Here is a 14,335-nt window from a genome sequence, read left to right on the forward strand (position 1 = left end):
GCTTAGACGTAGCATCCTGGGTAGTGGGTGTTTTCCGAACAGTTTATGATGTCCGTGTATTAAACAATTATTTGTCACAATCTGTCAAAATATGAGGATAGCTTTTTTTTGAGTCAGTTAACTGGTCCTTTAAATTTGATAGTTTTCTTATCAGTACTTCATCACAGCATTTATATTTTAAAATTAAAAATTGTCCAAAAGTTCTCAGTTTCGTGACGGATTACCCATATCACTTATCTCTGACCGCAACTTTTCTTCGCATTATATAATATTGAAAATTAAAGCTGCTAATTGGACGGACAAATTGATAACCCAGAATTTATCTTGGGTAATCCATTTATTGTTGTTACAGAGCCGAGAGATAATAATGGCACAAAGATAATTGAAAGATTCTCGATAGAACTATAACTACGACAAATTTCGTCAACGAAATATTTTCGCCAACTGTTTTAAAAATATCGTAAAGTTTTTAAAATCGTTCCTTCATGAAGCAGATGACAACGAGTTCAACACACACTATCACCAAGGTGGATGCTACTGCAGTATAAGGATCCAGGAAGGCAGCCAGAGAAGTTCCCACCACGCTCCCAATCATACCCGAGGCGATCGTCACGCTGCTCCCCAGCTCTAATTTTGACTTTCCGTAGTAATCGTAATCGAATATCAGTAGAGAAGCTTCCACTGCCTGCATTGAGTAACACAACTTTGCCAGCCCTAACAGAACCACTGAGGCTATCAGGCCAGGATTTGCCAGAATAACACCAAAACACACAGCCATTATTATGGTGATTGTAGGTTGCAGTATCAGGAACTTTACACGACTCCACAGAAAATACCCCAGTGGTCTCCCTATCATGTTTGCTGCACCAGTGACTACTGCCAAAATGAGGAAATCGTTACCTTGCACCACTTCTTCACATTTACCACCTTCACTGTTGTGAACAAGACCTCTCTTGTACTTTCTCAGCAGCCATGGAAGAAGAATTATGCTTCCATATCCAACACAAAGATTGCAGAAGAAAAACAAGCTTGATTTGAGGACCCTTTGGACAAAATTCGGTACACTTTGTGATTTGTTGTCAACCAGTTTCGTCAGTTTCAGTCGGATTAGTATTTCTTTCTACCTTTGGCTCACGTGCTTCTTCTGTAACATCCACTGGCGTTCCATCAATGCAAAAGTGGATCATGATGATTAGAGGAACAAATAGTGGGATGGAAGTCAGCAGAATGAAGATTCTCCAGTTCACAAGGTCTAGAATCAGCCATCCCAGTATGGACACCCAAGTTCCTCCAGCTGCAAACCCAAGCGCTTCTGAGAGAAATACGCTTTGAGTAAAGACTTCTTTGGAGGAAACAAGCTTGGCTAGAAAAATCCCAGTTGTACATCCGTTCAATCCAACGCAGATACCGGTTAAGGCTCTGGAGAGAAGAAGGGTGTAGTAATTAGGAACCACCGCACACAAGATAGCGAACCCAATGGACAGATAAAGTGACAAAAGCAATGTGAATCTTTCCCCCAGCAGTTTTGAAATCGAGATGGAAATAATGAGTGCGATTGCCCAAAACGCATACATATTCGCTGCTAGGATTCCTTCTTGAAAGTTCGATACACCGAGTTCACAAGAAGCTTTCTGACTGATAACTCCAGGAAGGTAAGCCTCAACACCATCGCCAATCTTTATCAGGACCACCAGTGAAGCGATGAGGTAATCCTGTCTAGTCCACGAGTGGGATCCGGAGGAATCACAAGCGGACTCAGCGGAGGAAGAAGATGGTTTAGTGATTAGCTTCGTATCGTCGGACATTTTCACAGGTTGCCTTTATAGCTATTCTATCACCGACTGAACGAACTTGATCTTTGAATAATAATTATTAGAAATCAATCAGAAATTTTACACAAAAATGAAATTAACATATGCAATTTGAATTATAAATTCTTCCTTTATAGTTTATACTCTAGTACTAGTAGCAGAGTGTAACTGTAAACTGTATTTGAGTATGCAAGCTTCGGTCTGCAATGAACTTAACGGGTGATACTCGTAAAATATCTCACTATCTGTTCCATCGACGAGTCCTGCAACTCGGCGCGCGTCCTGGTAGTGGTAGGTTATAAACCTACAACAATGAACACAATGTTTGACTACAAGTACACAGGGTCCTTTACCTGGGGACCCCAGGCTATATCGTTCATTTAGCGGAATTTGACAGGCTGAGCGCCGCCCAGTAAAGGGTCCTTAGTATAAACTATAGTCATTGACATTATGCATCGAGATCTATATAGATACGCATTATGTCTCGCGCCGCTAATCCGAGGCTTACATATTAATATACAGGGCAAAACTTTGAAATACCTCCCAAGCGCATATTTTGAAGATATGTATTTCGTTTCCTGGACGCTATAGTTATACTTATACTTATACTTATAGTTATACTTATAGGCTAGGTGTTTGAATGGAAATTCAAATAGCCGGGAATTTCTATTCGGTATAGCCTGAGGTCCCCAAGTAAAATTTCACCGCGCACTGAAAGTGAATAAAACTCGAAAATGCATCAATATGGTTAACGGGTGATACTCGTAAAATATTTGTTCCAACTCGGCGCGCGTCCTGGTTGGTTATAAACGGAAACCTACAATTACAATATCAATATGGGGTCGTTCACATATTAGTATTACGTATTTACTGTTTGGAAATATTTTACCCCCACCACACCCACCCCTCCGTAATCAGTTTTACACATATAACTATTAGTATTGTGTCAAAATTACACTAGCGTAATCATTTGAAAACCCCCCTCCCCCCTCGGCTGATTACATAATGTGAACGACCCCTGCATATTAGAGATACATCAATCGAAACTATTATTTTGTTGATATTCAAGTTAAGAGTGCCGCGAATTGGTGCCTCGAGTGCCTCAGTGCCCCAAAATGGTGTCCCAAGTGTCTCAAAGTGGTGCCTCAACTTCAAGTGCTGCAAATTGGTGCCTCAGTGCCTAAAAACCGGTGCCATAAGGGCCTCAAAGTGGTGCCTCAAGGGTCTCATAAAGCTATGCCTCAAGGGCCTCAGTGACTCAAAGTGGCGCCTCAATAAGGGCCTCAAAGTTGTGCCTCAAGGGCCTCAGTGCCTCAATACGTAACACTAACAAGGTCGTCTCCCTCTGAAGAGTATCACTCGTTAACCTTTACATTACGATCATCAGGTTAAAAAACAATTAATCACAGCTGTTACTGTGCTGCTGAAGAGTAACCATCCGCATCCCGAAAGTGCTCTTTATAAATTAGATTTCATATCAAACAGTGAGTGTTACGTGACCGACTATGCATGGTAAAAGAATTAAAAAACTTAAACTTAAAGTTAAAGATAATAACATTAACGATTAGCTGCGAAGCAGAGTCAAAATTTACGCAACACACAACTGAATGCTGAATGATAGTGTAAGCAAAGTTCCAGGTGTCGTCCTGAAACGGTACACTCTGTCTCTAGTTGAATGTAGAAAGCACATTAGTCATTATTTTACTTTATCAGGCAGCACACTTTACAAAGGTCGCCGCGTGTCAGATGTTAACATTGTTGATACTTGGTGTTTCATGTTTATATCTAGAGACTATCTGAATAGAATACGAATCATCAAATTAAATAAATGTACAGCTTCATCTTCAACTACACAAGTTACGCGACTATATAAGTCATGTGACAGGTGAAGATGATTACATGAAACCGCTGCACCAATAAAACAGAAAAGAATGGCTTCGACTGGGATTCGAACTTGTAATCTCCGGCTAAAAAATCTGGCAGATTAGTCAACTGTGTCTGTGCTAAAGCTAAATGTACCCCAATTTTTTCCATCGCCTAAAAAGGCAATAGATGGTTAGAAGTGGTAGGATTTGAGAATGGGTATAGTTTTTTCGTGGTGTCACAAAGCAAAACATGCATTAACCTCCGCAAACACGTGCTCCTTTACAAATTATCACAAGCTGCGAAAGAGATGTTTCCTGATGTCAACATCAGAACGGTTGGGAAAGGGTATTTAGGCAGATTTATTGGGTCAATAGAAGGGCATCACAGCTTTATAGACCAGAAAGTGGAGGAATGGTGTCGTGACGTGAAGCAATTAGCAGGAATCGCATCAAGAGAGCCTCAAGTTGCATACTCTGCATTTGTATACATGGACTTTCGAAAAGATGGAACTATGTCAATGTGTGTAGGAATACACTTGAGAGGTGTTCATTCACATTCCAGCAATCCTTGATAGATCATTTAGTTGCACTGACACTCTTAGAGAGATCTTTTCTCTACCACCAAGGTATGAAGGGCAGGGTATCCCTATAATAACAGAACTATATGGCCAACTCAGATGTCAGAGTTCCTGTATTCAGTCAAAGCTACAGCTTTGCTACAAACGGCTATACTAAGGCCAAGAGGTAAACTATCTTGAAGACAAGGATAAAAGCCATGAAATCAAGACATCCATCAGTAAAGATCGCAATGAGTATTACACCAGAAGACAGGAGGCAATTCAGGAGTCTCTGCCACAAACATCTAAACTTATGTTACAGCTAGCAGCGGAGAAGGGTGCCAGTTCCTGGCTAACCACATTACCACTCAAAAGCTATGGTTATCTCCTGAATAAGCAACAGTTTTCAAATGCTATAGCTTTAAGATATAACCTGAAGCTGAAAGATTGTCCAAAACTTTGTACTAGTGGTGATTCCTAACCGCAAACCATGCCCTCACGTGTAAACTTGGGGGTTATGTGAACTTGAGGCATAACTCACTTCGATATACAATAGCTAATATCATGCGGACAGTCAAATGCAAAGACGTTCAGACAGAGCCCCCTCTTCTTCCAGTCAGCGGCATGCAGTTACCACGAGGTACAGTAACTGGAGATCAAGCCTGACTAGATATATCAGCAAGATCAGTTTGGAATGCGTTGGAAAGAGCATTTTTTATGTAAGAGTGTTTCACGCTCCTGCTCCGACCAACGCAGCTAAACCAATTCCTATGATTATTTGGCTCACGAGACTGAGAAGAAAATAGCATATAATGCAAGGGTCCTAGAAGTGGAAAAAGCTTCCTTTACACCTTTACTTTTAGTTTTCTCCACAACAGGAGGCATGGGAGTCGAAGCGCAACGCTTGGCCTTGATTAAAAAGCTTGCACAAAAGTTGGAATCTCCAACGGGTCATCGATATTCAGACTCAGTATCTTAGAAAGCGCTTGCGCTTTGAGGTATTAAAGGCAACAGTTATTTCGATAAGGGGGGACAAAGGGCCCAAGTTGCGACATAAACCAGACAATATTGAACTTGAAGATTTATATTTAAATATTGAGCCCTTTGGCTAGAGAATACTTTTTTGGATATTTTAGACAGTTTTTAATATTGGTAATGTTAATGAATTGTAATTGATTGATATGTAATATTTAGGCCCGTGGCCATTTTTACTAACGACAATGGGGACGTCACGACGTGATACAAAGCTAAAGTAGTGTAAAAGAAAACTACCACGTGCTGCTGCAGCTGCACCGGTCTTTTTAGATGCACTGATAGTGCGCAGATTACCTTGTATCACGTGGTGACCCCCACGGTCGCTTCACTATACCCCTGTAGAGTTTCGACGATACAGGGGGAGCCGCGCACTCGTGCGCGGCGGGTCATACAACGTATGACAAAGATTACCGTGGATATATACAAATTTCTTTTTACTACAAATATACAGACAGACTAAATATAGACAATCGAAGAAAAGTGATCAGCTGAACTGGAACACGATCCATTGCGCGGCGTAGTTTTAAACTTTATTAGTTCACACACGTCACACGTGCAGTAATCTGGGAAGCTCAAGCGACGCACTGTGCACTGATTAAGATTTGTTAGAAATGGAAACAAATTTAATAGTGCGTTTTTATTTTTCGTGCGTAAATAGTGTGTTCGGTTTTAAAAGTGCGTTTAGTGCGCACGAACCAATTATGTTCGCAAATACTGGCAGCAAGCAAATATCGCAACTACAGAGGGAAAAATAAAATTTACACCTTGTTAGTTGCAGAACTCGCTGTTTCAGTTTATGCAGTTTGTTTGTTTGCTTTCCACTTATCTCATGCGGTTCAAGTATAATCATTTGCACATCATATAATCACATGATCATAATGAGATATAATTGAAATCAATTATCACTAAGACAGTAAGACTAAGAGTTGCGGTGCTTAAGTTTAACTCACCTCACAAGATCGAAACTACAAAGGAAAAATTTAATCTTCGCCTTGTTAGATGCGAAACTCTTTGTTCGTTCGTTTGCTTTCCATTTTATTTATCTCATGCGGCGCACCGGGTGACTGATCCATGATCGTACTGATCCATTTTATTAATCTACATTTTAGGCACGCTATAAGTATATATTGACCACATACAGAACAGACCACATTTCATAAAATCACATACGACAATTATAATTATACCTCATATTAACGGGTGATACTCGTAAAATATTTGTTCCATATATACAGGACCGCGTCGGCGAGTCCAACTCCAACTCGGCGCGCGTCCTGGTACGGTAGGTTGTAAACCTACAAACGTCATCCGACATACGAGTTACGAGTACGACTTGGAATCGAGTACTAGTAAACTAGTTTAGGGATTTAGCTAAGCCTAAAATTTCCAACCGCAGAGGTTGTTAGACTTACATATTAGAATGATAGATATAATATCAAAAAGTTTGTTTGAAAATATCCTAAACATTTTTTAAATTTTAATTAGTACATAATATGTCATTTAAATCTCAAGGTTAGAGCTCGTGTTCTTCCGTTTTGGAACGATCAGCAAGTCCAACAGCCAGACGATCGAGATGAAAATCAGGAGTAGAGAAGACTTTTAGTCTTGATCCATCGCTTGATCTTCGTCTGTCTCGTGATCTTTAGACAACTAGCTAGAACTCATGTACTGTCAATGATAATATCAATGTCATATTTAATTGACAATTTTAATGCTTCGCAGCTGATCGGCGAGGCCCAGTGGTGCATCTCGCCGATCTAACTCATAACTGCTAACGAAGGTTGCGAGAAGCATTAGGTATTAATTATTGGATACGTGGAACGGTTCTGCGGTTTAGCATTGCATGATCGCGCTATGCAAATCACAAATGTCATATCATTATCAAAGCCTTTCTAGTTTCTTCGCCTTCGGTAATTTAGCTCTCAGTACCTCAATGGTGTCGCGTGTGCCATCCACAGTGCACTCACTAATTGGTCATTGATAAAAATCAGTCAAAACATAACATTGCAGAAAAGAAATTAAATGCCTTACATACAACAAATAACACTGCATATCATTTTATCAATGCTTGTGAAAAATCGCCTGACCACTAACTGTACCTCAAACAATATTTCATATCCAGTTTAGTACTGCTTGTAGTTGTATCTCAAAAATGTCATATCTTATCGGTCATAATTATCACGGACAACTTTTTCACAGACCGAATTTTTCACGGACATAATTATTACCGCCCAAAAATTTCCAAAATTGTGAAAATTTTTGGCGATTTTTTGATAAGTGTTTTACACTTTGTCTGAACTCTAGAATGTGACTGAAGAGTGATTATATTTGTCCTAGTATACTAATAACAAATAAGCTAATATAGCAATCGGCTACACACATATCTACGCATATGTAGGGACACACTGACACACTAAAATTAATGGAAATAATCACGGACATAATTATTCACGCTAAGGCCTTCAGCGTGAAAGTAGTGTCCGTGATAATTAATTAATTAATGACCGACAAAGTAGTCTGTTGTATTATGTTGTATCAATAATTATTATGTTGTATATAATTATGTTTGATGTTGTATCAATAATTATAGTTGTTCATACTCCATTACTTCGTGAATCCAACAGTTATCCGACTAGTACTACACAGTTATACTGGCTGCAATTACAGTAAGCCTAGGGCTAGACTGGCTGATCCGGATCGGAGTAGCATAATGGAGTCCTTACTCCTGAGCTCACCCCAGAGATTGACGGTACATGATGGAGCTAGAGATCGAACCTTCAGCCTTCCGCTCTCGAGCAGGTGTACGAGCTGCTTCTACACCAGACATGGCGATATGTACGACCCTTTCCTTGGTTCTCCCAATCTTTAGACTCTTAGCTACATGCTCACTGAAACTTTTGTACAAGAGTGTGTAGATGACCGGATTTGCCACGATATTCAGGGTGACTAGCTGCTCTGAAGCAAACTTCACAATCTCCGACTCGGCGTGGATATTGAGATGTTTGCTTATGAGAAGAAATGGGAGATATGATATCATGAAGATCCAGCAAACTGTTGAGACCACAGCGATTGCTTTCATTCCACCTTTTTTGCCAGGAAATGGAGTACCAGCTGGCCGTTCACGTTGTGCTTTCCAAACGAAGAAAAGGATGGCAAGGTTGGTGAGAATAAGAAGACCCATCACAATCAATCCGTAGATTATTTTGAGTAAGCCACCAAATCGGTCGTCCGTTTTGAAGGAACATCTCAGAAGGTTTGGTTTGTAGTAGGAGTAGCACGTGGTGTTTTCATTAAAGAAGCATCTGAAGATCTTTGAGTAGTCGATAATCAGAAAGAAGAGGAAAATCAAAGGAGAAATGATCTTTGTAGCCAGGAGCATGTCGGAGTGGCAGTTGCATGGGCGCAGGATCATAACCAGCTTAGCCAGAGACAAACCCAGGACCAAACTCATCTCCATCATGAAGAGAGGATACCTCACAAAAGCAATGATGATTCCAACTTCTTTTAGGATCCAGGAATCAGCAAACAGACTGATGCTTTGGGGTAGGATGTGGAAAATGGTCAGACCTGCATCTGTCATTGCAAGATATCGAAGAAGAGTGATGAGTGTTTCGTCAAATTTCCAGACATTGACACTGAAGGTGCTTCTTATAACGATACCGTTTCCTAGAAGTCCTAAGACAACCGCGCTGAACAAATACGGGATCAAAATCAGTTTTATGGCTGGAGCTGGGATCCCATAGTCAGAGTCACTTATCGAGGTGGAGAAGGAGGAAGTGTTGAACGTTAGCATGGGGTCCTTCTAAAATATTATTGTGAGATCTAAAGATTAAAATAGAAATTCTCGGACTGAAGTTATATACTTTCAAATCCACATAATAATTAATATGCAATTCTTAACAATCCTATTATTGAAATTACTCCCTTCAAAAACCAAATAAACCTTAACAAAACATAACATTCCAAAATTTAAAAAATAGATATTCAGGGAAACATCAGGCAAATGATAGGTATGACATAAGTTCTTCGGTGCAGGACAACGACTATAAAAGTAAGTAAGTTTTAATAATAAAAAAGTAAATACCTTAAAACAGTAATATAATATTTAAAAAAAAACAGCAATATAAAATTAAAAACAATAAATATAATAGAAAAACTATAAGTATAAGTTATAACTTTATTGAGTTAAACTTTTTCTCCAATCGACCTCACGAGATGATGGCTGTCTTGTAAAATATGCAAACTATTTCAAACATGCTACCTTTCTGTTACTTAGCATCAAAATAACACAACTTTTCCCGGATTGTGTTTCGTTTTTCGGACTGACATATTTTTAATAGTCTTGTCATGTTTTTTCCATGTTTTTGAGTCTTCTTCTTAATGCTATTAGATTTAAACAAATAAACCTCATGAGATAAACTATAGCATTGCAAATGTTTACCGATCATTGATCGGTTCTTTTGCGATGCCGATAGTGTAAACGCGACAACTAGCGCTGGATGGCGACAACTAGCCATCCAGTTGTTTTGGTTAAAAATAATCACTCTACTGTGTACTGGTCTACATTCGATCGACTGTCACGAGAATTTTTCAACCTGTTCTCTAGCAGTAGCTGGCCCTAAACGACTATTCGAAACCATAACGGGGGGGTACCAATGGCATAGAATGGAGACAAATGGCATAAAATTCATCAAATGGCATAGAAATTTCATGGCATAAATGGAAATTTTGTTTGGCCAATTCTCCATTTATGCCAATTTATGCCATGAATTTAGGTCTTCATATTTGACCTTTAGGATGACTTTAAATTCGCAAATATTATTAGTACTTGAATAAGAGACATGTTTCATGACAAATAAAGAAAATAGAAATGTATTATATCAAATATATACCAAACATTTCACTATTCAAGAAAAGCAAATTGTGAGATGTTTAAAATGTACAGAATACAAACATTGACAACACAACGATTTTGAATGTCATCAAGGAACAATGCATCTGATGTATTTGTCTTCGACGAGTAGCCAAACATTAGGAGATCCATTGATTAGGCTATGTTCCTGGCAGTAGTACTTCATGGGGCATGACTTATAAGAAATAAATCTAACCACTCCTGTTGCAAAGTCCTGCTGAGATTTGAAGACTTTAAGAGTTTCTGTACTGCCAGCTTTCAAAACTGTTGAACATCCGCATTCAGGTTGATTGTATATGCGAACATCAGAAGACACTCCAAACGCGTCCCCCTTGAATCTTGAAAGACGAGATTTTGTTGATAAAGTGCTTCTTCCTCCATTGAGCGTGAGTGTCTCAAAAGACCGGAAGGATAGTGTTCCATATTTATCTGTTGATATCGTTTCTCCATCATCACAATCATCAACTCCAGGTTCTACCTCATAAGCTAAGTCGTCCTCATCCTCGAGGCATCCAGCTTCATCATCTACAGCTTCCCAAGAAAGTTCTTGGCCATGGACGATTGGCTTCCCACTCCGTTCTTCAGGATCTGCGACTGCGGCGAACACAGGGAAATTGTTTCTTTTCCCTTCTCGAATGCAGTCCCTCGATGCCCTGTCCAGCGTTTTTGCCAACTTGCCTAGGCTTATCATACCACCAGTCCATTTCACTCGTTCTGCTTTCTGGCCTGTAGATTTAACCTTTTTGAGGTGAACTGTAGGATGCAAAACTGTACTTCCACGTGCATGTGCAATTGCAGATGTGTCTTCATGTAATGATAAAGCACTGTACACATTCTTTCTCTCCATTCCATGGGCCATAGTTATCGCATCCATATTTCTTGAGCGACCAGATGAAAAAGAAACCCGAATAAATGCAAACAGCTGCTCATTCTGATCACTTCCAAGGTAATAAGTGACGATTTCAGCATTAGGGAATTGCTTCTTCAGCAGAGTTAAATACAAAACAAGACCGTCACAATTGTACATATAAGATCAAGGTACGTCTGATTCGATATGCTGACAGCTGAGTAAGTATTCTCTTTCCAAGTAACGAAAAATGTTTTTTCTCAAACAGTTCCATTTTTATAATACTTTTATAGTTTAGAGTCTAATTTGGCATGAATATGATATCAGATCATGTGATATTACATGGCCCCATGGAGAGCATTGCCAGAGCAATTGGCCAGAGAGCTCCATAGAAGTAAGGGGCCTACTCTAGCCAACAGCTCTAATACATTTCCTTCCTCAACTTCATTTTCTTCATCTAACTGCTGCTGCTGCTCAGCAACTACTTGATAGCTGGCACATTGACAATTGTCTGCGTAGTGTATCTGTTAGCCTCAATTTTGCCTCAAGGAGGGAAGGTAGCCTCAATCCAACCTCGCATAAGTTTCGATAAAGTCTCAATAACCTTCGGGCTACAGTTACAAGTTTTATAGTGGGTCTATAACATGTTTCCGTACATTAAAGTTACAACTTAAAATGCGGTCGAATCATTTATTAGCCTCATTTTGGCCTCCTACAAGAAGACTCTGCGATTTCTGAAATGTTGAGCTTGAAGAGGATGAATAAATTTTTATTGTTGACACATTAGATAGTCACAATACCGAACATGCTCGAAAATATACACAAAAGTAGACTTGTTAGCCTCATTTCACCCTCTCACAAGGTGGTTAGCCTCATTTTCACCTCAAAAATTTGAAGCTATAATCCGACGGAATTTCATGTGCAACATAGATATCAAGTAACTTGTGAGTTGTTAACCTGTTTCCGTACATTAAAGTTAAAATGCGGTCGAATTTTTTATTAGCCTCATTTTGGCCTCCTACAAGTAGACTCGGCGATTTCTGAAATGTTGAGTTTGAAGAGGATGAATCAATCTTTATTGTTGACATATTAGATAGTCACAATACCGAACCAACTCGAAAATATACACAAAAGTGTACTTGTTAGCCTCATTTCACCCTCTCAAAAGGTGGTTAGCCTCATTTTCACCTCGAATATTTAAAGCTTAGATCTCGATCAAGTATAATCACTATGGATTTTACTGGGCCGCGCTCAGCCTGTCATTCCGCCGAATCTCTATGTTTATGAACATAATCTCTATGTTTATGAACATAATAGCCTGAGGTCCCCAGGTAATATGGATTATACTTGCAACTTGAATATCATGGACGTAACATGAGAAAGTTCTTTTTTGAAAGTGGTGAGGCTAATTTGTTAGCCTCAATTGTCCCTCGCAGTTAAATCACTCCTACTGAGTCTAGTGAGTGAGCTAGGAGGTCGCCGAACATCTCATTTTAAAGCCGTATCGATTTTCTATACGCATACCAAAAATCAAATGCGTAACTAAAACAGAAATGAAATTACAGAAGTTTTCAATTTTTTGTAAAAAAACGAACTTTTAGGGGTGTTTCTAATGACCAGGGTCAGTACAACAAATAGAGATAAAGGTGACAGTACTAGTGGGGTGCAGACTATTCGTTATTAAATTCTCAGTTCAAAGTTTTAATATTTCGAATGGCATAGAATGGAGACAAATGGCATAAAATTCATCAAATGGCATAGAAATTTCATGGCATAAATGGAAATTTTGTTTGGCCAATTCTCCATTATGCCATTGGTACCCCCCCACCATAACCCTCTCATCTGATACCAACAAAATCATATGCTGAGACCCTAACGAGAAATTAGACAAACTTCCTTATAGTTAGTTATACGGTCATATCACGTGATCGAGTTTTTCGCCAATATCTCGCCAGGGGAGCATTTTAACCCTGTCATGGGGGTGATTCGGAATCAGCGTTCGAAAATAAAATCGATCCAACTCCAAGTTGGTTTCGACTGTCGGGGCTGGGCCCTTTTAGAAAAATCTCGAAGATCGACTGTAGAGTGATTAAGTACGCTCGTAAAAATATCACCTTTTTAATTTGGTTAATGGTAAGGGTCCTTTACAAAGTCTTTGGTTCGAAATAAGGCAAAATTAAACACAACTTTTCTTATTTCAATATAATAAATAGGAAACTGAATCTTTATAAAGAAGGTGAGGGTAATGACAGAAGCCCAATTCATAATTAATAATATCAATATGTACTACGATGGTAATTTGGTATTACACACTCAACCCTTATTGCTATTTACATCTGTCACAGTCAATTGATGCAGCGAATTGGTTCACAATAATAGTAATACAATGCAATGGCGATTGAATTTTATCAGTTCTACTTTTTAAATCAAAAGGTGAATGATTCACAGTTTTCGGATAGAATTAAAAATTCAAGTGTAAACACTGTTTAGTTTTAAAATCATAAATCACTGAATCATGGTAGAGGTGAAAATCTGCTGAAGAATTGTTGGCATTTCCTTGGTATCCATGGTAACGAATGATTTCCCTCCAGGAAGAACTCGTCTCAACCTGAATGACACATGTTGATACTAAATCTAAATACTGATAAAATCACATTATAAACAACTGACTCTAATTATGGTTGCTACGATTTTGACTGTACAGTGTAAATCATAGTATCCATTTTATAATAGTGAATTTAATAATTAAAGTTTAATTATATTGAATCATAATATGAAACTTGAGCTGACGACGAAATTGTCCAAAAAGGGAACTTTCTGCGAGCGATTTTGCGTGTTAACAGTTAAAAGTTCAGCAATTTGTGAAATTGTTCGGAAAAAGAAGTGGAATTAAGTGTTACTCACTGTTCAGCCTCGTCGCCGAGTGATCCAATGAATATCATGAACACAGACACTGCAGGGTCTTTCGTCATCGTGGAAGCAATTTGCTTCGGGTTAATAAAGTACCTCTTCAAATTGGCGTCACTGAAATTCGAATATATTATGGTAATGAAGGTGACTAACTCTACTTTATATGCCACACATAATAGGTAAAGTAAAATCAAAACTGTGAACATTCAACATTGTTGTGGTCAACCGTACAACTGAAACCCACATATAAGAAATAATCCTCGACCACAATGATTGTGTGGTCACACAATATTTGGGCCCTGTCATAACATCCCTCCTGTTCACTGTTCGTTCACAGTCACATATTGGACTTTCCCACGTTTGTCAACATTTAACTATACGAGAGTGAAAGTTTGACG

At 38.9% G+C, this 14,335-nt stretch overlaps 2 protein-coding genes across 2 annotated transcripts in view; one reads left to right on the forward strand and one right to left on the reverse strand.

Annotated features, from left to right (window-relative positions):
• The first annotated feature begins 340 nt into the window (after positions 1-340).
• LOC134811889 (disintegrin and metalloproteinase domain-containing protein 10-like) overlaps positions 341-14,335 on the forward strand; it is a 73,494-nt gene continuing 59,499 nt past the window's right edge. Inside the window, exon 1 of the mRNA XM_063819000.1 lies at positions 341-345. The gene's annotated coding sequence lies outside the window, so the exon portion shown is untranslated. The remainder of the gene's footprint in view (positions 346-14,335) is intronic.
• LOC134826255 (von Willebrand factor A domain-containing protein 8-like) overlaps positions 13,226-14,335 on the reverse strand; it is a 34,083-nt gene continuing 32,973 nt past the window's right edge. The window contains exons 37-38 of the mRNA XM_063838571.1: positions 13,932-14,051; positions 13,226-13,635 (exon numbers count right to left, since the gene is read on the reverse strand). Of these exons, the coding sequence (XP_063694641.1) occupies positions 13,533-13,635; positions 13,932-14,051 (223 nt within the window). The 3' untranslated portion in view covers positions 13,226-13,532. The remainder of the gene's footprint in view (positions 13,636-13,931; positions 14,052-14,335) is intronic.

The sequence above is a fragment of the Bolinopsis microptera genome, chromosome 2, assembly GCF_026151205.1.
Source record: "Bolinopsis microptera isolate Bmic1 chromosome 2, MBARI_Bmic_1.0, whole genome shotgun sequence".
Lineage (NCBI taxonomy): Eukaryota > Metazoa > Ctenophora > Tentaculata > Lobata > Bolinopsidae > Bolinopsis > Bolinopsis microptera.